Consider the following 23,783-nt stretch of genomic DNA (forward strand, 5'->3'; position numbering starts at 1 on the left):
CCGGCTGTCTGCGCAGAATGCGTGATTGACGAACTTAAGACATTTAATCGTTATGACAGTGTGAGTGGGGATAATTGTAACAAAAAATAATACCCAAACGAAACGAAAAGTCGCCCACTTTGGCTATGATAGCGAACTCAGGCAACCATTGATTGTAGGGTTTTAACGCGCCGACCAACGCAGGCGATGAGGCGCGCCGTAGTGGAGGGCTCCGGATTAATTTTGACCACCTGGGGATCTTTAACGTGCGCCGAAATCTCGTACACACGGGCGTGTTTGCTTTTCGCCTCCATCAGAAGAGCGGCCGCCGCGGCCGGTAATCGAACCCGCGACCTCGTGCTCAGCAGCAGAACGCCTTAGCCACTGAGCAACCGCGGCGGGTACTCAGGCAACCATTGCCGCTTGCAGGAATTTTTAAGTCCTCTAGCACTCACGGAGAAATACTGTTGGGAGGCGGTGGACCATATGTTTATCGTCAAATGCTTCGGTACCCCCTGCCCGATGATGTGTTTCTACGTGAGCAGCCGCGATGCACAAAAGAGCCGAGCTCACAACTCCTTTTCGCCTGCTTGCACTCCTTGCTACCATGCGCACGATAAGGTGCCTTTAAAGGGATGGGGGCTAAACACAGACGAGCAGATAACGCGCAGGCGTTCTGCCGGGCAACGCCGGTTAACGGAAATTTGTTGCAGCAAGCGGACGGTGCAACAAATACGCTTGCGCCTTACTGAAAGTGCGCACACAAAAACGCTCTCAAATGGTATAGATTTTTTTCTCCATAGTGCGTGGTGCTAGGAATGGCAGGGGCCCGTGGTAGACAGAGGAGGTGGGTTGCAAAACACGGTAGTGTTTTTAAGGGCTTTCTACTGCTCGTTAAAGAGCCATGCTCGGCTCAGATGACCTTGAGCGAGAAGCCTTACCGCTGCGCGAATTCACTGACCATGTTCAAAGCTCGTTTGAGAAACCCCTCATGGGTCCAGCACAGCGCGGCGTGATATGACGTCCGTTCCCCGTGATGTAGCATAATCCACCCTTGTTCTCGCGAGGCAGGGAGTGGGCAGTGACCAAGGTTGGCTTCCCGCAGACGCTGGAGGAGCGGGACCGCAAGAGCCTCATGGTCAAGGAGCAGCTGATGCGCGAGCAGAGGTTCCTCAGGCGGCGGCTGCACCACCTGGACGGCGTCGTCCCGCCCAGCCTCAAGAGGCGCAGCGTCAGCGAGTGCAGCAGCTCTTCCTCCCGCTCGTCCACCTCGGAGACGGGTCAGTACGCATGCCTGCTCTGTGGTTTGCCGCCTTTGCTGGGTGCTTATTTGCTGCGCACTTGTCCGCTGCAAAAGGCCGCCAACTAATTTTTCCCCCCATAGCGGTTAATTATAACTTGTATCTGGATTCTCGAGCGGGTTGCAAAAACGATTTGAAACTTTAGAGGTTCGTTTGGGACTTGTTTGTAAGAAGACGGGCACGTGAGACCCGATATCCCGCAGAACGTGCAGACAACGCGAAATTGCGGCAAGCCGCGCGAAAATCAGTGCAATACTACGCGAGCTGCGGTTTGTTAAAATTTGAATGTTTTTAGAGTGTAGGTTTGGGATAGTTGGTATTCCATGCTGCACGTTCACTTGCGCAAAAAGACGAAGGCGCAGGAGAGAACACACGACACAAAGCTGAACAGAAACTGAAAGTTGGGCTTTGTGTCGTGTGTTCTCTGTCTTGGTCTTTTTTGCCCTAAGGAACCTTACAGCAAAATTTTGTTTTCCTTGCAACCCTTCGTAGCCAGCCGATTTCAGCACGATATTCTCCACGTTGCAGGCGTGGCTCGTCTCCTTCCAACCGAGCAGCACGGTTGCGCAAAAAAAAAAAAAAAAAAAGCTGCGTCGTGGGAAGCGGGAACACATGCACGCATAGGCTACTCCGTGGCGTAGGCGCTGCACCGACAGACTTGTTTTCGTGCTTGTCAGCCACAGCGTTCGCTTCGTGGTTAGTTTGCTTTTTCCCGTAGCCTGAAACTAGGTCTACCTAAATGTCCTTCTGCAGCTGCTATGCGCCATTCAAATCGTACAGATAGGATAGGATGCCTGCTTGTGCATCAAGGCAACTTTTTCTAAAGTTCTATGCTCACTCTGCTGCATGCTTTGTTTTCTCGGCACAGCAGCAGAACAGCCAGTCAAATAGCGGCCACATTACGCAGAAGCGAGAAAATTTCACAAGCGATGCGGCGAAGCCAAGTTTTAACATTTGGCGTTGCCGCATATCGTGTGCCAACACTTGTAGAGGTCTCGTTCACCGCAGCGCATTTGATGGGATTCAAGCCTTTGAGTAGACCAGTGACGATTTTAATTTCTCTTAACTAATGTGCCGTGATATTACGCAATTCCAGCATGTCGTTTTGCCTTGCGTGATGTCACGACGCAGGTGACGTTTTGGAGTCCGAGGGAAGGTTTGGCAGAAAGGAATGCTTGACGTGTCCCTCCTGCAATGCGTTCGCGCACTGAAGCTCTTGCTTACCATGTTTGCTGAGCGTACGGAGGTTTTTTTCTCAATGCTATGTACTCCTTGGTTTGTCCAATCAGTCTGGCCTAATCTATGGCAGGGCGGGGGATGATTTAGCTTGTCATTCATGCACTTGGTCCTTTTACCGGCGCCCTCTGCAGAGACTGCGAGCCGAAGTTGCGTGTTCGCTGGCAATTTCATTACGAGATGGGCAATAGCGGTTGGCTCTGCAACGCGGCGGGCCCCCGCCTGACCGTGTATAGGGCGCGCCGAGCCGTGCACGCCGGGCCACACCGTTGCTGCAGTCTCACCCTGATCTCGCGAGGCGCTATTAAAAGTTCCCGGGCGTTCTGCCATCCGCGAGTGGGAGCGTCGCGCTTGGCCGACTGACCTTGGCGCCGAGCGTAGGCAATCGAAAGCGGCGCGCGCACCGTGCAGAGGTACTACTGCCTCTGCAGTTCGCGGCTACTCCGGCGGTAGCCCACATTCTCTTCGCGCAAGTTGCTTGCTTTGGCACCGAGCCCACGCTCCCCCCGACAAGAGGCGCGCATGTAACCGATTCTACCGCGCTTTGTTTCCCGCCATTCGGGAGTGCGCGGGCTTTTGTCGTGTACTGACCCTCCGGAAAAACTGCGTCGCGTGATCGGGATCTCGTCGGCGTCAATCCCGACCCACGCAACCCAAAAACCGAGTTGGCCATAGTTGGGGGCGGATGTGGGAAGAGCAGAAACGGAACAAACGCGCCCCTTCACACGTAATTTGGCCTGTATCGGCTGATGAATGCAGCAACAGCAGGTGCTTACTAACGCAGAAAATGGCAAAAGCGTGAAAACGGGTATCGCCACCGATACATACATGCCTTGCGCGGACTACGGTTTTTATTTATTTTTTTTCGTCCCAATACATGAAAGCAGATACATTCAGGTTGAATGCAAGCGGGAACTCCTAAGCACATGTATAAGAAAGGCACGAACTGTCTGTCAGACAAGCTGTCAGACGTTATTAAGCAGCTTCTTTTACTGTTATCGCCGCCGGTAAGATTTGTTTCAGATTCGATTTGGGTCCAATGTTTTGCGTAGTCGGAAGTACCGTTAGGAGACGCGAGAGCCGTTGCCCCTTATGGCGCCGTGGGCCCCCGATCCGCAACTGCCCAGGACCTCGTTTCTTCCTTTTTGATCCCCTTAAGGTTTTTTTTTTTTTTTTTCATTTCACAGCAGCCCCCCAGGGGCAATTTAAGTGAAATAAAGACGTGGAACAACAACAACAACCTTCTCGCTGTCCATGTTCATCTATATAGTACGACAGCCGGCGGCAAAACTGAAATTCCTAGTGCAGTCACGTGGCTAAACGACGTGCCTTACTGTTACCCGCCGTGCTGGCAGCACTTCCCTTGATGAAAATGCCTTGAATCACGTCGTAGATGGTCCCAGTGTGACGTGGTCACGTGCGTCACGCAAAAATGGAACGGAAGCAAGAGAAATCACTCTTATCATTCAGCTAAAACAGTCACTCGGCCATCAGAGAAGTTGTGCGGAAAATGGCGCGGTCGCATCGAAGCACTCGGCACTTGCTGCGCTGTTGAATTGCTGCTGCCGCGAATGGTGTACTTGTGTTCTCGGCACTAATCTCACGATACAGGTCCAATCGATTGTACTCGTTAGTGTCGTTTATGGAAGCTACGTCTGCGCAATCGAGGGAGCGGGTGAGTTAGTTCTTTGGTTCCTCAGAATAACGCGCGCAGTTGCGCAGGGTCCTTTTGAACCGCGGGCGTTGGTGTGGCCCCATCGACGTTGCGCGCGTGATTGATGCGCACAGGGCCCGCACTATTCATCCGGGCGTAACGCGCTCCGCAGCGCTCTCGCCGTGACTGTGTGGTGACAAAGCCACCGAGGGAGCAGCAGCGCGCAGGACCGACGCACCCCTCCTTTGGCTGAGTCACGGGGAGGCTTCACGCAGCCACCATTGGGCAGGCGCGTGTGTCATTCGACTCTGCTGTGCGGGACGAGGCGCAGTGCAGGCCACTGAGCAAAGCCACTGGGGCTGAGCTGACCCGTGTGCTCGCTGAGAAGACGCCGATAAAATGGCGCCCTTCCGCTGCCTACAAATGCTCTGGTGCTCACTTGCCTCTGGCAACGTCCGCCTCCTCTTTCGCACCCTTCGTTCACTCGCTCCACTCCACATTGAGGCGGCGTGCATCCCTAGTGCAGCTACCACGGCTTGGGTACACATGCGCGTTTCCGGCCGCCGTTACTCCCACACTCAGTGGTCGAGTCCCTCGGAACTCCGCCCAAAAGTAGATGAGATAGCGAGTGGTATGCGACGGAGCCTCTGCGATGACACTGTCCTGTGCTCTTAACGATCGGCCGCCGGTGACGTCATTCCCGTCAGCGCCGAGCGTGTCACGCCGCGGCGACGAGATTGGGGAGGGCTCCTGCATGTATGGCAGAGCGCGTTCGGTGTGTGAATGGGCAACGGCTGTCATGGTGGGCTCAGTGCATCTGACGGTGTGCAGTGTTTTCAAATGTCCTCGACTGTATGCCTACACATTTACGCGTGCGCCTAATTTTGGCAGCTCCGGCGACTGGTTCGATTCCTGGCCGTTCTGGCGGTGACGTTTGTCAGCGTAAAGATGGAAAAACAAAGCTGGTGATATTCGGACCGGGCTTCCCACCCCAGGAGTGCTTCTGTAGCATTTTGGCGTGTCACTAAGCGTGAGTTGCTGGCATGGAGGAAGAACAGATTTTGAGAGAACATCTTTAGCGAAATGTACACGCTGGCAGCCGGTTTCACCGGGTGAACTGTTTGTTTGTGCCGCACTTTCGCAGTTTTGGTCGATACATTTATCGGGGATGGGAGCTTGGGGAGCGTTTGAAGCGTCCGTCCGCTGCGTCGCCATGCAGGCATGACGCCGCCGCAGTGTCCTCAATCCCCCTTGCACTTTTTCTGCCCGCACGGTGGAGGTGTGCCAGTATTTTTAGCTTCAGTGTCGTCGTCGCCGCGCGAGGCACCGGCACTCATGTCGTTCGCAAAGGGTGAGCTGACGCACGAGTGGGGCATGCAGATGGAGGCTTGGTGCTTCTCCTTGAAGGCCTGTGTGTATCGGGGTCGTCGGCCCGGATACTATGAGCTTCTGCACCCAATACGCGTCACATGTGCGAGCGGGAGCTACGCCGCCCAACAAACAGGCTGTATTTGGGCAACCTATTAGGTGACTAATTGTGTATGTACACGTGACGTAACGTGCTTTGCGTGCGACATTGCGCATTAGTCTAAAGACTAAACATATTAAATTGCACGCAGTGTTTTCACGTGCGATCGGTGGCGCGTTCGGCGGCGGGATCTGCTGAGTTTGGAGGGATTGCGCGCTTTTTCACCGACCCCTTGACGGCGGCGGAAGTTATGACGCGCAGTGGCCAATGAAATCTCAGCAAATAGTCGCGCAAATTCGCTCTATTTTTCAAGCGAACCTTGGATTGGCTTACTCGTGTCGCCATACGTGATGCTGTTGGCGCCTTTCGCACCTCGCTCTCAGCTGGCGCCGGATCACGCCATACGCCCAGCCAATCACAGGCGCTTCCTCTCTCCGGAGGAGGGAAAGGGTGGTTAGCACGCTCCGCGCGTACCGTTTTTGTCAGAAAAATGGGAAAAAAAGAAAATGAGGAACGGTGAGATTAAAGTAAACAGAAACCGGGTAGCAGCATCTCTCATGAACTGGGACGGAGCTAATCGACCAGAGAAAACAAAATATCATGCCGCATAAAAAAGGCCTATTAACAGGAAACAAAATTGAAATTTGGTACACCTGCTGTGGGGACGTCGCCGCGTGCTGCGCAACGCAGACCGCAGATGGCGCCACGCGAATGAGCACACAGGCAAACACATGCCAACGCACTCGTCCGCGCCACGTCGCCTCCAGAAAAAGGTTTGGGTTGTGTTTGTTCAAGGGTTGGTCATTTGTTTTTACAGGTATTTCACAAGGGACTGTTTTACGGTTTCACAGGGCTGGACAAGCTTCGCGGGCATCCCGGTAGAAGAGGGGTTGGTTAATTGTTTGTTCTCGCGCGCGCGTTTGGTATACTCGCCGGCTTTGTTATCGACTTTGTCCGGGCGCCGCCTTTCTGTCACGTGGGCATTACGCGTACGTCATGGCTACGCGTGAAGTTCCGCAGTCTCTTTCGTCTCGCCCAAGTGGGCGTTTTCAGCAGACTTACCTTTCAGAAACCAGACGACAGCGCGGGTGCACGAGAAGACAGTGTACGAGTGCATTTTGTGCAAACGTTTCCGTATTGTTGCACTCGGATTTATTTTTTGGATAGAAAACGCCCTTTAGTTCCTCAAGATAAAAAACGGTTTTCATTTTTGCATTTTAAGGGCATCAGCGCGTTATTTGACGCCCTGTTTCGGAAGTGATTTGAGAGATTTTGCAGGCACAACGTTGCAGCACGTGACAAAATGGCGGGGGTGAGAGAATGGCTACTTTGCCTACAGGCCGAGTTTTCGTGTATCCCTCGCTTCGCTTGTCTGTAGCCGCTGTAGCGTCCATCAGCATGCGTGCCACACGTCCAAATCGACGTTACGCGCAGTTGTGGGTTCCAGTACGAAACAGTAGTTTCCCAAAGCCAGAGGAATGATTTATGGCTTTTGTCTGTTGCTATTGTTTTACTTAATAATTGAGCGAACGCCAAATTATAGGTAGCCTAGCGAAATTTGACACCTCACCGGCGGTATTCGTTTTGCTTTCGTTGCGTGCTGTTGTAGACCTTCGTGCCGCGGGCGTTGCTCCATCGGCTGGCACGAACGGAGCGAGGGCGGCAATGTGTCGAAAGTGTCGGGTTGTTTGGCGTACGAAGAGAGGTGCGGTGTGTGTTGAAACTTTCAAGGCAGCCAGCTTGACTGGAGGCCACACAATCTTCTCAGGTTGTCGGTCTGAGACTTGTCACGCGGGCGGCTCGGCGGCCCGAGCCTACCGTTCTCGCGAATGCGCGTGGACGTTGTGCAGCGGGTTGGCGCGTTTCTCTCCGGGATTCGTCTTCAGGGCGCGAAGGAAGAAGCCGTGGGGACCGGCTTGTTTACTACGCGGAGGCCAGTGGACCGGGCCCCCTGATTGATGGCCGCGTGCGGGGGAAAGAAAAAAAGGGGGCCACTCCGGCGCGCGCTGCTGCGGCCGAGGTCGTTCGCCCGCCATCCGGGCTCGCGGCACGCCCCGCTTCTGCGCCGCGCCATCTTGCCGGCCGCTCAGGAACCGCGTTCGGCGCCCGGGATTCGCTGCACCGGGCGATTTGAGCCCTGGACTCAACATCTTTAGTGATTCGCACGCTGTCCTGGAACGGCAGCTAAGCGTTTCTCTCGCTCTTGATGTTTTTACTGGAGCGCATTTTTCTCTCCCCCTTTTTGCTGTGTGCTTGTCATTAGCACACCCAGGATTTCTGTCTGGGGTGGGGGGTTGAAAATTTGACAGCAAATATATAATAGTGTATAAATATAAAAGAACAAATATAAAGACAAATTTAAATAAATAATACAAGTAAATATAAAGAATAACAATATAAGAGTGGTTGTCGAGTTTGTCTTATTTTTCACACGAAAAAGCGTCAAAGCAGCCGCCATAACCTATACAATTAGCGTGCAGGAGGAATATAATAATATATGCACCTTTACATAACAAAAAAAAAAAGACAAGCAAAGCCTTTTTTGCCATTGCCCGAAGCCTCGGACCCGAGTTTGGAAGTAGAATGAGCAGGAAGGGATGATTGGAGATTAGGGTGGGAAGGCGATACAATTAAAGCATTTGTGAACGCCGTCTTCGGTGGTGAAGTCGAGCAAAGCGTAAAGCACGTGCAATCTCCTCGTAACACTTTCTCCCTGGAACTTGTATTGGTAGAGCATCTTTTGAGCGAAACACGCAGGCGTGCGGTCAGGGAAACTAAGACCTTAAAGGGATGCTGAACACTGAATAGCTTCTTGCTTTAACCGAAAGATCCCCACCCTTTGCAACTCCAGCAGCTTTTGTTTGATGGCCAAAGACCTTGTTTGCAAGGTTGAAGAGCACGTCACAAAGTGCCCAGAGGGAGCCAGGGCCCTGTTCTCCCGATTGTTGCCATCTTCCCAAAAGCCTGTCTGGATTGGCTTTCAGTTATGTCACAAAGGCTGAAAGTCAACTGTGAAAGGGCCTTCTTGACTCAATCGAATTAGAGCCTGGCCATAGCCAATTGCTCTTGTGTGGGACTGCTGCTGCTGCTTGAAAAGGGTGTAGTTGGCCATCTAGTATATAATGCCATTCCAGTTGCGTTAATAATCTCATGCTTTTGCTGCTGGCTGTTGTATATAGGTGCAGGGATAGTAAGTAGGTACGGTGGGCTCTGTTTTCACCTTTTGATTGCATGTGTAACGCAGCAACACGGTGAAATATTTTATCGAGATTATAACTGAAACAAAGTCTACTGCCTGTGGTGAGGCTGTTTTTTTTTTTTGTTCGTTTTTTTTTTTTTTTTTTTAACTGGAGGCCGGATTTTTAGGCATTAAAAAAGCGCCCTTTAGGCACCTAAAATAGGCAGGCAAAACAACATTTTAGGCCTCCAACGTTGTAAATATAGGCACCACAAATTTTCACATCAATGCAAATAATTTCATCGAAGATATGCGCAACCTGTATCTACGGCAGGAAAACCAAAAATTTTATTATGGCGGCGCAAAGGCACCAACAGTTTAACGTAACCACTCAGTTGTCTCATAAAACTGCTGGACAAATGGCGATAAATTGGCTTAATTCAACAAGCGAACTACTCACATTCTTGTTGAATGGCTACTGTCGCTTTCTCGAGCGCCTCGTATAGTGAAACGGGCACAAAAAAGAATACTCGAGAGGTGGAAATACTGATTAAAAAAGTGCTACTGTATGTTTGCCGGACACAGTACAACACCACAAAAAAAAAAAAAAAAAGCCCGAGATAATAATGCAAGAAAGATGACGATTTATCAAGGAATGAACATGTTGCACATAAAAACGGTTAAGTAATTCTGGCAATTTTCTTATATACAATGATATTACCCAAATTGTTCGAACAAGACGTCCTAACACTGCGAAATACACTTACACACATTTGAAGATAATTTTTCTAAAGGTGCTTAGCAGCCAAACAGATTTTGGATGGAAAAGCATGTTGTAGAGCCCGTCGGTAGTGAGAATTTCAAGGCTGAGAAAATGCAGCTGAACATTGACGTTCTGCTGTTGGCTCTTCAATATAGGACTGATCTGCTAGCAATGACGTGTTCGATGCTCAACCGTTGCGTAGGAAATAGAGTTGTAATTGAGTACGCTTCTAGAAACGAAGATGCCACGGCGCATGTTAGAAATCTGTTTAGAGAGCATGGGGAATGTAGTCTAATAATGCAAAAATTGTGGAAACAATATCAAACTACCGCCATCTCCAGATTTCTGGATTCAAAATTGGGCCTCTTGTCACTGAGAATGAGTGCACAATTCCAATGCTGCTAGTGGTTGTTTTTCAGGAGTTGGTTGAACTAGAGGACTATGTTGAGCCCCATAGAGTTCCAAACAGTGAATGCTGCCCGGTAACATATATAATGATCTTAAGTTGCACTTGAAAGGGAAACTTTAGGCTTAATAGTCTTCATATAGGGGCCGATTTTGAACATAGGCATTTATAGGCACTATAAAACCACCATATAGTGGTAAAACCACCCCTTAAACTATAATTCATGCTCATATATCAAAGTGGGGTGATAGGATAGGCGTAGATGGAACAAAATAGGCATTTGTCTATAATCAGGTCTCTATTTACAATGTTTGTTAGCTAAAGTTCGTGTCCTTTTGAAAAGACGTGTTGTTTATAAGTTATCCAATAATTTATTTGACTATGTATTTATTCAAAGTTAATGTGCCCTTGCTTACTGTTTTTTTTTTTTCCAAACAATTGACCCACCATAAAATTGACAGGGTGAGGCCTCGAGGCCTTGGCTGACTTTTCAGCATGTGATTTCCCCTGTTTACAGCCATTGGGATTGTAGCCGAGCTTGGTCAGGCTGCAATGCACCAAAAATAAGTGGACGTTGCATACAGCGACAGAAATCCCATGTGGTTCTGCAGCACACTGTTGTGCTATCACTTACTGTGCCTCCTCAACATTACAAATTAAATTTGTTCATAAGGTGTGCTCGGGAGTTCGCGCTGTGCCATGGTGATTGCTGTAGGTATTGCTGCCTTGACAAAGCTTTGCAGTCATTTTGAATGAATGTTGAAACATTTATTGAGGCTTGTGACCAGAGTACAATTTTTGACACAGCAGAAAAAGAGAGGATTTGCCATGTGTGCCTCAGCCTTCCATGACTCTGGCAGGAGCTGTGACTTTAAAATGGTGTTTCTGCTTGATGGTTTAATTGGTATGGCAAACCTGCATTTCCTCTTTATAGGGATGCGCATATCTTGCATATAGGATGCACATACTTTGCATATTGGGGCTCGCATGCTCTTATCCGATTCGTGCTGGTTGGAATTTCATGCATGGGGGCTTTCTATACTGGCTAGTAGTACATGGGGAGCAGTGGTTGACGTGCGGTTTTTTCTTGTCCTTTTGCACTGCTGCAGACGAGGTCGACATCATGGGCTACAACAGCAACCAAAGCGACACGGACGACCACAGCAGCATCCAGAGCATGACCAGCGATGGGGGCATGGCTATTTCGACCAAGAGGCTGTGTCTAGAAGAGGGGCATGCCATCTAGGCCCTGCCCTGCTCCTCCTGCTGTGCACCGACGACCCCCCTTCCTTCCTGCATTTGATCGCTCTCTTCGCACCCGAGCACCATGCGAGTGACGGCACCTAGACGATTTGGCTTTGCCGCCACACAAGCATTCGTTGTTGTTGGCGGTATGCTTCAGCCCACCAGATCCGCAAGTGAACTCGAAAGTGTCTGAGGGTCTGTGCCTAGGCTCCTCCCTTTCCCCGGTTCTTCCCAACTAGTCTTTTTTTTTTCCCTTGTCTCTTTGTCAAAACAGTCTCGCCACCAGAACAGTCCTATTAGTAAGAAGTGTCCAGTAATAATGCCGGTGTAGCGGGCTGTCCGAAGCATCGCTGTGAGCAAGCAATATACCGTTTATACTGACCTCTGTGAAACAGCTGGCTGCTGTTCTCCGCACTCCCTTTGATGCCTGAGCGAGAGAAGAGAAAATGTGAGTTGAAGGGGGCAATGTTTGTTCTTTTTTTGAATGTCCTTTTGTGCTGTGTTTTTGTGCTTCGTTACACCTTCCATGCTGTCCTAGATCCCCCTTGCACATGCCTCCCCCCCCCCCTCCACCCCCTTCCCCTTTTTTTTTTCTCTAATCTTGTGTCCTACCTGACGATGCAATATGTCAGCTAAGCATCTCTGGCACATCCGAATTATGCCTCTGCGGGGCCGCATTTTGAAGGGGGTAAAAAGCAAACAAAAAAAGCCAAGTCATGATTTTAAGCTTTGCTGGTTTCAAGGGGCAGCAGCAATTCCTTTTTTTCTTGTAGCAAATACAAACTATTTATTTGCAATATTTGTTAGGCATGAGATGTCTGTACGGCTGTGTGGGTCTATGTATACTCACTCGTTTGTATGTGTGCTTGTGAGTGTTAGTGAATGTACACGCAATGTCCTTTTGTGTGAAAATGAATTTTTTTTGTGGCTGGAGCCATGCATTCTCGTATACTGAAAGAAAGAAACAAAAAAATGTTCATATGAATTTTTGTGCGAGCACACAAAGGCGCACCCCCCTTCTTTTCATGCTTTTTTTTTTTTCTCTACAATTTATGTCGAGGGTGTGTCGTTCCTTTTAACTAATATATACATCCTGGTGCATATGTTGTGTGATTGCATGCGTGTCCAAAGAGAACAGGGTGAGAGTTGTTTTATATGGTTGTGTGGACAAGTGTCGGCTTTGGCTTCTGCACGTAGAGCTCGCAGTCTTCTTTTAATTTTATTCTCTCACTGTGCACGCTCTGTCAGAGGCATCAAGCGACCGCTTTATTGTACATTTTTTCTCGTTTTATGCTAAGCCTTTGGTTTTTCACTCTTGGCTCTGTTTTATTTTGTGTGTGTGTTCTTCATTGCCATGATCATTGTATATTTTTCTGTTCTACGCGCATACGCACCAGAGGGCGAAGCAGGCTGGCACTCTCCCGTTTGACAGCGCAGACGCGAAATGCCCCTTCAAGCTGTGGTCGTGATAGGGCACAAGGTCACCGTTGTGAGGAATGTTGGTTTGAGAAAACCTCTAGGCATGTTTTATTCACCTAGAACCAGGAACATTGCTTGAACTGTCAAGGCAGGAGATGGCTGTCATGAGCGAAAGCTGGAAGGCCTTTAACACGTGGAAAAGCTTTGGAAGCGGCAAGTGCTGCTGCCTTCTGCCCGGTCATCTTGAGCTGGCATTTCTTGCTGAGGGATCCAATGAGAAGGAGTGCGGACTTGTTGGCCGCCGGAGGGAGTGCCCTGTGATAGTTGCGCCCTTGGGGAGGGTTCCAGCCGGTGTCGCCATCTGGGGAGACTCGTGTACCTTGCCCAAGAAAGAGCGTTGTGGTCGCTGCCCGGGGAATGTAGGGAGAAAACGACACGGTCGTTCGACCATTGAAGTGCATTTCTGGAGGCAGCTCTTGCATCAACTGCAATGCGGGATTGTTAGGGAACAACTGCATTCTCAGGGGAACGACTTTCCCACCCGTGTGACTCTCATTGGGGTGGGCGGCTGTGTGAGAATCAGTATTGCAGCGCCTAGGCCTAACTATGCGTCTGCCCCCTCGTACCTGGGACGCCTGGCGAGCGTCGCCGCCACCGCGTGCTTTGCAGCAGGCGTGTGCTAGCTTTCCCCACATTTTCCCAGCCCGACCCTCCCCGTTTCGCTGTGCGGTTTTGCCCAGTTTGGTTGCGGTGTGGCGTGCTGCTTTTCTCTCTTTTTTTTTTCTCTCTCTGCTGGGCTTCCATACAATGGGCTCTGGTGAGAAATTTTGTCCCAGTGATTTATTAAGTCAACAACTGGCCCAGTGATTGGAAGGTGTCTCCTTGGAAGCCGCCTTTCTCAAACTTTGTGCAGCTGCCCACTATAATCCATGTGAGGAGGTATTGCCCTAATTATCTGATCGCAGAGAGCGCCTCTCGAACAAACTGTAGTATATACTTTCCTTTTACCCACCTCGATCCTTGGTGATCACCAAAATCACATTGTCATTAATTGTTGTTATTGAAACTCGGTGATGCGTAAACAGTGAGTCACAGAATATAATTTAAGGAGCATTGCCCTTGTGTAGACCTCCTTCACAGAGAAGCACGGGCACGGACTTTGGTAGCAACTGTTTCAGAATAGTGGTGGCTTCAAAACTGCTAGCATTCTGGGTGAAAATGTCTTTCTCTCATTTGGTTTATGAACATGCAGTAGGTACAGGTCTCTTTCTATTTATAAGAAAACCGGAGGGATATGCAGGCAATTACTCTGAGAATGCCTGCAGTTTTGCTACTGCCACACCTTTGTGGGGTTGAGCTGGGATGCAGGTCTAAAGAGCTTGGATTTCAGATAAACAGCTCTGTCGGCCACTGATGAAGAGCACATCTGAATGGCTCCATGTCTGAATCGTGCCATGTCGGGCACTGAGAAACTGGTGTCACCGTCTTCGGTGTGACTCACTTTTTTTTTTCTTTCAAGTAATTCAGAAGAGCATATGCATGTTAGCGTAACCTATGGGCATTAATCGCACCAAATCGCGTACCCCGCCTTCAACCACCTTCGCCCTTCAGGCATGGTCACGTGTTGCGCACCTGTCATTTCATGCAACCCTGTGGTTTTGTTCTGTTGTTTTCGTTTTGAACTGTGTTGTCCTGATTGTCGCCCGACAAGTTTCCCGTCCAAAGGTGAAAAAAAAAAAAGAGCAAAAAAGGAGGAAAGTGAGAGTGCTTCTGTGGGGAAGAGCAAAGAAAGGCCTCTATTCCAGTCGACCTCAGCGTCGGCAGGTTCGTGGACAGCTGGTTGGGAGAAACGGAATCTCGGCCGGTGGCCTCCTGGCCTTCAGTACAAAGTCCGCCTGCTCTTGCTAAATGGTTAATCCCTGTTATTTTCTTCCCTGTGGTGGTTCTTCCGCGACTGTGCCAGTGCACAGATGCACAGGCCAGCTGCAGCCTAACTCGGTGGTCGGCCTAACAGTGTGCAGTGTTTGCCGGCAGTTTTGAAAATGTGCAGTAGAACCACTTCCGGTAGTTTTGAAAATGTGCAGTAGAACCACTTGGCTGGCAGCCGTAGCATATCCATAGCCTGCAACATGCGCTGCTTAGCAGGTTTTCTCATGGGGGGCCTATTTCGATGTGTGATTTTGCACCTCGCCTGAGCCTAGACTATTTTGACAAGCGTTTACATTTAAAACAGCTCTCCTTTACAACTGCTGAAAGTGGCTGCCACGTCGTTGTTTCAAGATGCCGGTGACACATTGCGCGCAGTTCTGCCGTTCCCTTTTTTTCTCCCTTCCCCCTTCCTGTTACTTTCCATGCCGTTGAGATACTCCTGAGGAAGTGCGTGTAAGGGCGCTGTATATCTGAGTGCGATGATTAAGCCAGTTCGAACTGAGGGGATGGGTGGTCTGTATTCCGGTCCCATTCACGGCTCTTTTGATTCCCGTGTGTGGCTTTGTGAAAGCGACTTGTCGACTGCTGCGGTTCTTCAAACGTTTACAGGTACACGTTCATTCTCATGTGCTTTTTTTCTCTTTCTTTCCTTCTTTTCTTTCTATCTCAATCTCGCTGTCTCTGGCCCCGTCTTTCTTAAGAAACTGCCATAATGTAGGCCATGTCGGAGAAGGAAGAACTGAAAAGCAAACAAATTTGCCGCTGCTTTAAGTGTGCAGTGTCCGCACGTTGTCTACCGCTTTTTGCACTCATCGAAGGCCTGTGTGCCCTTTTCGATACAATTTCTGATGTGAAGCGAAGGTTTCCTTGAATGAAGACGCTCTAGGAGAGCGTCGTGCTTTGGTTTTTATGACACCCGATTTTGTTGTGCCTTGCCTTACAACCCGAGTTACCATGCTTTTCTGACCCGGCAGTGCGCCTAGCTATGCTTTACATGTTCTGTATAACACTGACTTGGGGAAACCTGCTGTCTTTTATGTTATTTTTTAACTGACTTGGGGAAGATTGCCGTGTTCTTTCCCCGTGATTCTTTCATTTAAGATAGAAATGTCTGCTGCCATGCCTCCTTTGACATTCGAAATGTGTAGTAGTCATTTTCCAAGGATCTCGAGCACAGTTTTGCGATGTTCCTGCGACAAAACAAAGTTATGTACACACACCCTCTGTACCCTTGCCCTCTTCTGTCTCCTCACTTCCCTTTCCCCACACCCCTATGCTGTGTGTTTAGAATCTGACTGTAATAAATATGTACATAAAATGATAATATATATATACATATATATATATACGTACATATATATATATATTTATAATGAATGTCTTTAGAAGCAACTGTGAGGCAAGTACAAGGAGAAAGCGAGCGTCCTTTTTGTGTGTGTGTGTGTGTGTGCGTGCGATTTGCTTTGTGATGAGCATCTCCTCTGTGTTTTGGGCGAGCTCTCCCGACCCCACAATCACACTGTGCACGGGCGGACGCTCCCGGGCTCCCCGCCGCCTTTGCTGCTCCGGGGTCCCCCTTCTCTAAGAGTAGTGCGTCTTTCAGAATCAACTTTCCTGTACATACTTCATGTGTCTATATGATGTTATTCTGTTTCATTTTTCCTAAAATAAAACGTTATTTCACGTACGGTGCCTGCAGTTTCTCCCTCACACAATTCTGCCAGGCATTGATGGTGCCAGCATAATTCGTGTGTTTAACTGCATTTCTGTATAGCTGTGGCAACAATTCATACCTTCGCACACTCCACCGAGTGGAAAGCAGCTGCTTCCGCTAACTGGCAGCGTGGCCTCATGCCGCAGCATTGTGTAGGGCAGTATGAAAGGCCCGGTCATACAAATAAAGGGGCACGGAAGGGAGTCGTGACCAGGGCTTTATACAACTCCCAAAAGGATTCCACAACCACGAGCACCTTGCCCAGGGATTTATGCACGTCCCCCCCGGGAGAATTTGGTAGCATTTCGGCTGGCGTACCCGAAAAGTTTCCCGTCATTTTTTTGCGGGGCTACCATGGTTGCCAGACCAGGACTGCCCTCTGTTGATTAGCTCGCATCATCCGTAAAGGCCGCGGATCTGTCAGCCCGCTCTGCGTATACAAACCCCTGCGCGCTCGCGCCGTAAGCTCGGGCTCGAGCCCGGGTTTTTTTTCGCTTCGTCCCCATGGTTGCCAGACCATTACTGCCCTCCCCTTTACAGACTGCCTTTACGGGCCCCATACGTTTGTAGTACCTCCCGTGGGGACGAAGCAAAAAAATAAACCCGGACTCAAGCCCGAGCCCGCGCGGCGAGTGCGCAGGGGTTTGTAACCAGAGCGGGCTGACAGATCCGCGGCCTTTATGGATGATTCCAGCTAATCAACAGAGGGCAGTCCTGGTCTGGCAACCATGGTAGCCCCGCGAAAAAATGGCGGGAAAATTGATACCCCCAAAAAAACCAAAATTCTGGATAAACCCCTTTTCGTGAATAGTAAGCATTGGAGATAAAACTTACCGGATCACAGTCGAGAATGTGTTGGCCAGGCTCATATTTTTTTTCTACTGATCATACCTACATTTTTTTTTTTCACAAAAAGTTTGCTGTTTTTCTTGTCCCTTCCTCCCCGCTGATTTTTGCTGACATCAGCCAAAATGATGCTCAAATAAGTCGATACATGGCGAAATTGTGATTGGCTAGCATGTTCTACCTGTAGAACCTGCGAGTGAATGACCAGGAATTCCATAAGAACCATGACATGCTGAAAACCAAAATTTAGAGGGCAGAGATAGCATGAAACTACATTGGAAACCAATGTGATGTCAGTATGGTAGTTGGCGGCTGCAAATGGGGCATGGTGCTTTTTGTTCTGTCGCACATTACAGATTTACAGGACACTAGACCGCCACTGTCAGGTTAAGTAGCGGATCACATGGGTTAACTACACAATGTAGCCATACGTAAAACCTGTCTATCCTCCTCGCACAATTTTGTGACTTCTGCAGCTAGGTCGTGCTCACAACTAGAGGGCGGCATTGAGAAAATCGCAAGCGCACGTATCGTACTGAATTAGGCGTAAGCAAAGAAATTAGGTTCAGCAAGGCTTGGGAGTGGGCTAGTTGGTGTTTTAGCTTCTTGAAGTGCAAGATAATAAACAGTTGATAGTTTGCGCCTCACCTTGTCTGTTTTTGTGGTATTAACCCTGTCCTACGTTTCGTGTCAGGCAGAGCACCTCTGCACTTCAAGAAGCAAAGAAAGAATGAGTTGCCTATGGCCGTGTCCTGCAGTTAAAATGGCTGTGGTAGCATAAAGTCTTCCACATTGTGAAGGCTCAGGAGAATAGAAGCATGCCTGTGGTGCGCAGGTCGCAAGGTCATAAATAGAATGCGCTACGCGGAGCATGGTATTAGTGAGCTCTCAATTCCGCACACTCTCACTAGAGCGTGCCGCCACTCATCATCAACAAGAGCCTGTTTAGGTCCACTGCAGGGCGAAGGCCTCCCCCAAGCAGGTCCCAGTGCGGGACCTGCTTCTGTCCCGCACTGCCCGAGTTCATTCTTCGCCTCCGGATTTTCTTATTTCGTCTCTCCATCGAGTTTTGTATTTCGTATCTCCAACGAAAAAATGTCGCTTTGCCGCACGAGCGGCGCCGCATCTGCGAATTCGCAGGGAAAATCGCACCATGTAGAACGGGCTTTAGTGACGCAGTCTATAAAGGTCTTGTAAAGCGGATTATTATACCCTGCACGTTTTTCTATTACTTAGTTGATGACACGTATGTGATCCATTGTAGAGTATCCCTTTCTAAACCCAGCCTGTTCCCTGGGTTGTTGAAAGTCTAGGCTGTCGTCTATGAGGTTAACTATTATCCTGTTAAACAGCTTGTATACAACCGACAGGAGGCTGATGGGTTTGCAGTTGTTAAGATCTTTGTTACGTCCCTTGTGAATTAAAACTATGTTGGCATTTTTCCAGGCTTTGCGTACCTTCAAACTTCACAGTCCTCAAACATTCTGAGAATAGTAAGCTTTTCTAGTATTATGTATCTCCACCCTTCTTTAGAAGGTCTATGGTTATGCCGTCGTCACCTGCAGCTTTCCCTCTTTTCATGCTCTTAAGCGCCTTTTCTACGTCCTCTTTAGTTACTGGCAGAACACCGCAAGTTAAGCTTGCAGTAGTTTCCCCTTGTCCAACGTCGCTGGCGTATGGCCTCGTGTAGAATCGTTCCGCTATTTTTATTATCTCGTCCATATTGCGCGTTATGTTACCCTGTTCATCTCTAAGTGCATACATTCTGTCTCTGCCAATAGCCATGCTTCCTTCTTGTTTCCTCCACGCTTCCTCCTTTTTCCAACGTTTCCTCGATGACCGCCATGTTGTACGCACGAATGTCATTTGTTTTACTTCTGTTTATCAATTTTTACAGCTCCGCTAATTCAACTTGATCCACCGTACTCGGCAATTTCAGGTTCTGACGCTTCGCAATAAGCTCCTCTGTTCGCTGAGCCACTTTTCCAGTTTGTTTCCTACATGCTGCTTCTTTAATAGCCGCTGCTGACTCTGTGATTGCTGTTGTTAGGTTGTCATTTGTGGTGTCAACACTGTCCTCGGTCCTACCGTCTAAAAGCGCGAATTAGTTTTGAAGACTTATTTTAAACTCCTGCGTCCTGTCTCCGACTGACTACAAGTTTCCTTCTTTCCTTTTTTGAGATTTAGCCTTACTTTGCACCTGACCATCCTATGATCACTGCACCGAATCTTGCTTAGAACCTCCACGTCCTGCACGATACCTGGGTTGTCACTCAAACTGAAGTCAATTTCGTTTTTTGTCATCCCGTCAGGACTTTGCCATGTCCATTCTCTACTCTTGCGTTTGGGGAAGAATGTGTTCATTTGTTTCAGGTTATTTCTCTCTGCACAGCCAACCAGGGTATTTCCTCGACTGTTGCGAGTGACTATTCTAAAATTTCCCTCTGATTTTTAAAACTTCAAACGGTCGTAACTTCTACTACAGACCAGATAATTTGATACTGTTAGTCTTATTGCACTCCTTGATTTGTGCACAGTTCACTGGGACCTTGTTCAGCTGCATCCTTCCAGCAGTATTTTTTACAAAGGCAGTAAAAAAAATCAAATATAAAAATCTAAATAAAGTTGAGTATAGCCATTTTACACACAAACAAATTTTATATCTACAATCAGAATGAAAAACTATTTTTATCATCATAGCTGTAAAAATAAAGTTTTTCGTCAAAGACCCATGTGGCCCCTCAACCTGTATCGCTTGTTTGGCATGATCACGACGACTCCGACTCTTTCGATAATGCGAAGATCATCATCAGCATTTGAGGCTTTGAGATGGTAGCTACATCGGCTCCCTGAACAAAGACCAATATCTGCTAAATTCTCATTTAGAGACCCCGAAGAGCGTTTTCATCACGTGTCTGAAGCTACTGGGAGCACGAAGATATCAAATTTTTGGCCGTAAGTGCAAAAACTTTCTGTTTGCAGCCACTGTGAGTTTCGAGGCGGAGATGCCCCGCTAACCCTAACGCCGCTGGAAGGGCCTAGCCACGAATCAGGCGGCCAAATCATCGATTATGGCGTCCGCGGGCTACTCTGTCAAGCGTCGTTCAACTCCACCCGCCGCTATACCGGCAACGCTGACGACGAAGAAATGGACGAGCGCACGTCGCAGGACCTTCCAAATGCCACAGAAGAGGACGAAAGCGACACGGCACCTTGAATTCGGTACACCAACCGAGCCATTCGCCGCAAACGGCAAGCAAGCCTCGCAGCCCAAATTCCAAACGTAACGCCGCCAAAGCCGGCTCTCCGACCAAGCCGCCAGGCGCGCAAGCCGAAACCTCCACTTCTCCCGTCCGGCGACTTCAAATTGGCTATCCGACCTCGCAATGGTCTCATGCTGAGCAAGCTGAGCCCGATGGTACTTCCTACTTGCATACTGCGAGGAGCCAAGCTACGCTCCCAAGATGCAGGCATGAAAATTCGCATCAGTGAGGATCAGAACATCCTTGTAGCAAGCACACCCTAACAGTCCGCAGCCTCGGCGCTGAGAAAGATAAAGAAGCTGACTATTGGTGAAACCACCTACGCCCTTGCGTCGTATGAAACCTCTCCCGACAACTCCTGCAAGGGCGTGATTCACAATATTCACAAGGAAGCCACCCCTGAAGAAATAATAGAGGCCATCTCAGCCCCCGGATACGAACCCCTCACGTGCCGCCGTCTCGAGGACTCAAGCATCATCTTCATCACCTTCATGGGCAAGAAAGTGCCTTTCACAATATACGTTGGTGGAGTGGAGACGAGATGTTATCTCTACATACGCACCGTCGCGCGCTACAGCGTATGTCACACAATAGGCCACCGCATGGACGTATGCCCTCATCCGCCTGCTCTGCCGACATGCAAGGACTGTGGAACCCGACTCACCTCGGATCCTCACGAGTGGAAACCAAAATGCGCCCTCTGTGGCGGCGACCACCCGACAGCTAGCAAGACCTGCCTTAAGCGCTTCTTGCCACCAGTCAACCAGAGGAAACAGGGGAAGCCTAACACCGAGCGGAGGTCGAGAACGCCCTCTCGCCAGAAGGTTGACCACTCATCCCCATCCCGATCCCGATCCAGATCTCGGAGCGGTCAACGCCTGTCCCAGGGCAAGGGGCGTCGCACTTCGAGATCTCGGTCACGCTCGAAGTTCCGAGGAAGGCGGCGGAGCGCGGAGCACCCCAAGGCGAAGAGACCCGTTATCGGCGCAGGTGAGCTGGGCACAGATGCTCTCTCCTAAAGCTCGTTCCCCATCACCTCTTGGTGCTGAGCTTAAACAAATCCAGGCTGCGAACACGCGACTAATGGAAGAGAATGCGCAACTTAAAGCGGAAATAACCAGTCTGGGAGAACTACATGCCCTTCGCAATGAAATCAGGCAGCAGGCGCAACCGCAATTAACTCCAGAGAAACGCAGTAAGACAGAACGCTCACCACCAAACCCGGTCGAACCCCCGCCATCACGGCTCACACCCGCACCGCAACTCGCAGAAATCTCACAACTCGCAACTATTCTGAACTACATGCATGCAACGAACTTACATCCGCTTTGAAAAGGTTGAAGCTCACATTCAAACTCACCCTGCGGCTCGTCCAGCGCGGCGCGACATGAAGCCCTACAGCAGACCTACACCCTCCCCCACCCCCCCCCCTTCCCCCCAAGAGGATCGAAGATGGCAGTACACAAGAATAAACAAACCCTCAACCACAAAACCACCATATGGCAACGGAATTGCCGCGAATTCAAAAACAAGTGTGACTCACTCTCTCAATTCGTCGCTGCGTCTACCTCACCCCCGGATGTCATAGCACTTCAAGAGACCGATTCCCCCCTCGCCTTCCCGGCTACGTGACGTACGGAGAAGACACTGGAAATAGACTTTTCACGTTGGTGAGCAAACCAATCACTGCTATCCGACACGCTCTCCAACAAGCAGAGAAGTTGGGAATCCTGCTAGAGCTCATCCCACGCTCCACAGAATCGATACACAGCCTCTTCCTTTTAAACATCTACTGCAGACCAAAATGTAAAGCCGCAAGCCTCCACGATGTGATCACTCAGGCCATCCGCAAAGCGGGAAGTCATCCTCTTCTCATAACGGGCGATTTCAACGTGGCCCGCCAGCTCTGGGATTATACGTAGTTTAATACACGTGGTAATGCTTTGCATGCCATCATCGAAAACCATGACCTAACTCTCCTGAACAATCCCGCCTCCCACACGCGCATGGGGGCAATACCGTCACCAAGGACACTTCACCAGATTTGGCTATCATTGGTCACATCCCTCATGCGGACTGGGCGCACCTTGGAGAATATTTAGGAAGTGACCATGCCATCTTGGCCACCACCATATACGGCACAGAGTACCGAGTCAAATTCGGCACGGTGCGTCTCACTGACTGGGCCAAACTGCAAGAAGAACGACAAACAAGAGAGAAACCGACAAATCATCCACCACTCGCTCTTCAAGAGTGGATATCCCGTCTCCGCCAGGTTGTCCAAAACCACACAAAAATAATTGAGACGGCGACCACCGCCCCTTGCGTGGACGCGCGGCTCCTCCACATGTGGGAAACTCGCCGCAGACTAATTAAACGCTGGCGGAAACAAAAGCTCAATCGTAAGTTAAAAAAAACGCATTGCTCAGCTTACAGAGGAAGCGGCGCGCTATGCCGCCTCATTGTGCAAGGAAAACTGGCTCGCTCTCTGCGACGGAATGCGTAGCTCCCTTAGCACTTCAAAAACGTGGAAGCTGCTGCGCTTTCTTATAGACCCCGGAAAGAGCAAGACGGAATCCCAACGCACAATGGCCAGAATCCTTCAACCCTCAGGAAACACACAAAACCTGCTCGCCACTCTTACGGCCCGCTATCTTCCCACTCACCCTACGGAGCCCCTTCCCCCATACTATGGAAGCCCCAACCGCTCCTGGACGACGGCATCCATCTGCATGAGGTTACGGCTGCTCTGGGCAAGCTTCGCCGCAATACGGTGCCCGTAATGGACCAAATAACCAACGAAGCCCTGGCTAACCTGGACACCCCTTCCCTACTTGAGCTAACTGATCATCTCAATCACATCTGGCAGGCGGGCTTACTCCCAGATGAATGGAAAACAGCGGAAGTCAGGCTCATATCTAAGCCGGGCAAACCACCGAGTACTGATAACCTTCGACCTATTTCCCTCACATCATGTGTAGGGAAATTGTTGGGCCACATCGTTTTAAACAGGCTACAAAAATATCTAGAAGATCACGATAAGCTGCCTACGACCATGTTTGGCTTTCGCCCTCGTCTGTCTACGCAAGACATCTTACTCCAGCTCAAAGAAGAGGTAATGCTGTCTGCCACTTGCAACTCACCCACAGCCATCCTTGCGCTGGACCTCAAGGGGGCGTTTGACAATGTTAAACATGCCGCCATCCTCATGCAACTAAATACTCTCGACTGCGGGCTTAGAATGTATCAGTACATCAGAGATTTCCTCACAGGTCGTAGGGAAGTACTTAAAGTGGGAGACCTAGCCACAGATCCGATCCTGCTGGGCAGCCGCGGCACACCCCAAGGGGCCGTGCTCTCCCCTTTGTTGTTCAACATTGCG

The 23,783-nt window shown here is 49.7% G+C and overlaps 1 protein-coding gene across 1 annotated transcript in view; it reads left to right on the forward strand.

The window, feature by feature from the left end:
- Nucleotides 1-16,270, forward strand: part of LOC144156215 (max dimerization protein 1-like) — a 106,213-nt gene extending 89,943 nt beyond the window's left edge. Inside the window, exons 5-6 of the mRNA XM_077688097.1 lie at nt 1,085-1,259; nt 11,095-16,270. Coding sequence (XP_077544223.1) covers nt 1,085-1,259; nt 11,095-11,231 — 312 coding nt within the window. The 3' untranslated portion in view covers nt 11,232-16,270. The remainder of the gene's footprint in view (nt 1-1,084; nt 1,260-11,094) is intronic.
- The last annotated feature ends 7,513 nt before the right edge of the window (nt 16,271-23,783 follow it).

The sequence above is a fragment of the Haemaphysalis longicornis genome, unplaced genomic scaffold (assembly GCF_048455015.1).
Source record: "Haemaphysalis longicornis isolate Haplotype H1 unplaced genomic scaffold, Haemaphysalis longicornis Haplotype H1 scaffold_1, whole genome shotgun sequence".
Taxonomy (NCBI): Eukaryota; Metazoa; Arthropoda; class Arachnida; order Ixodida; family Ixodidae; genus Haemaphysalis; species Haemaphysalis longicornis.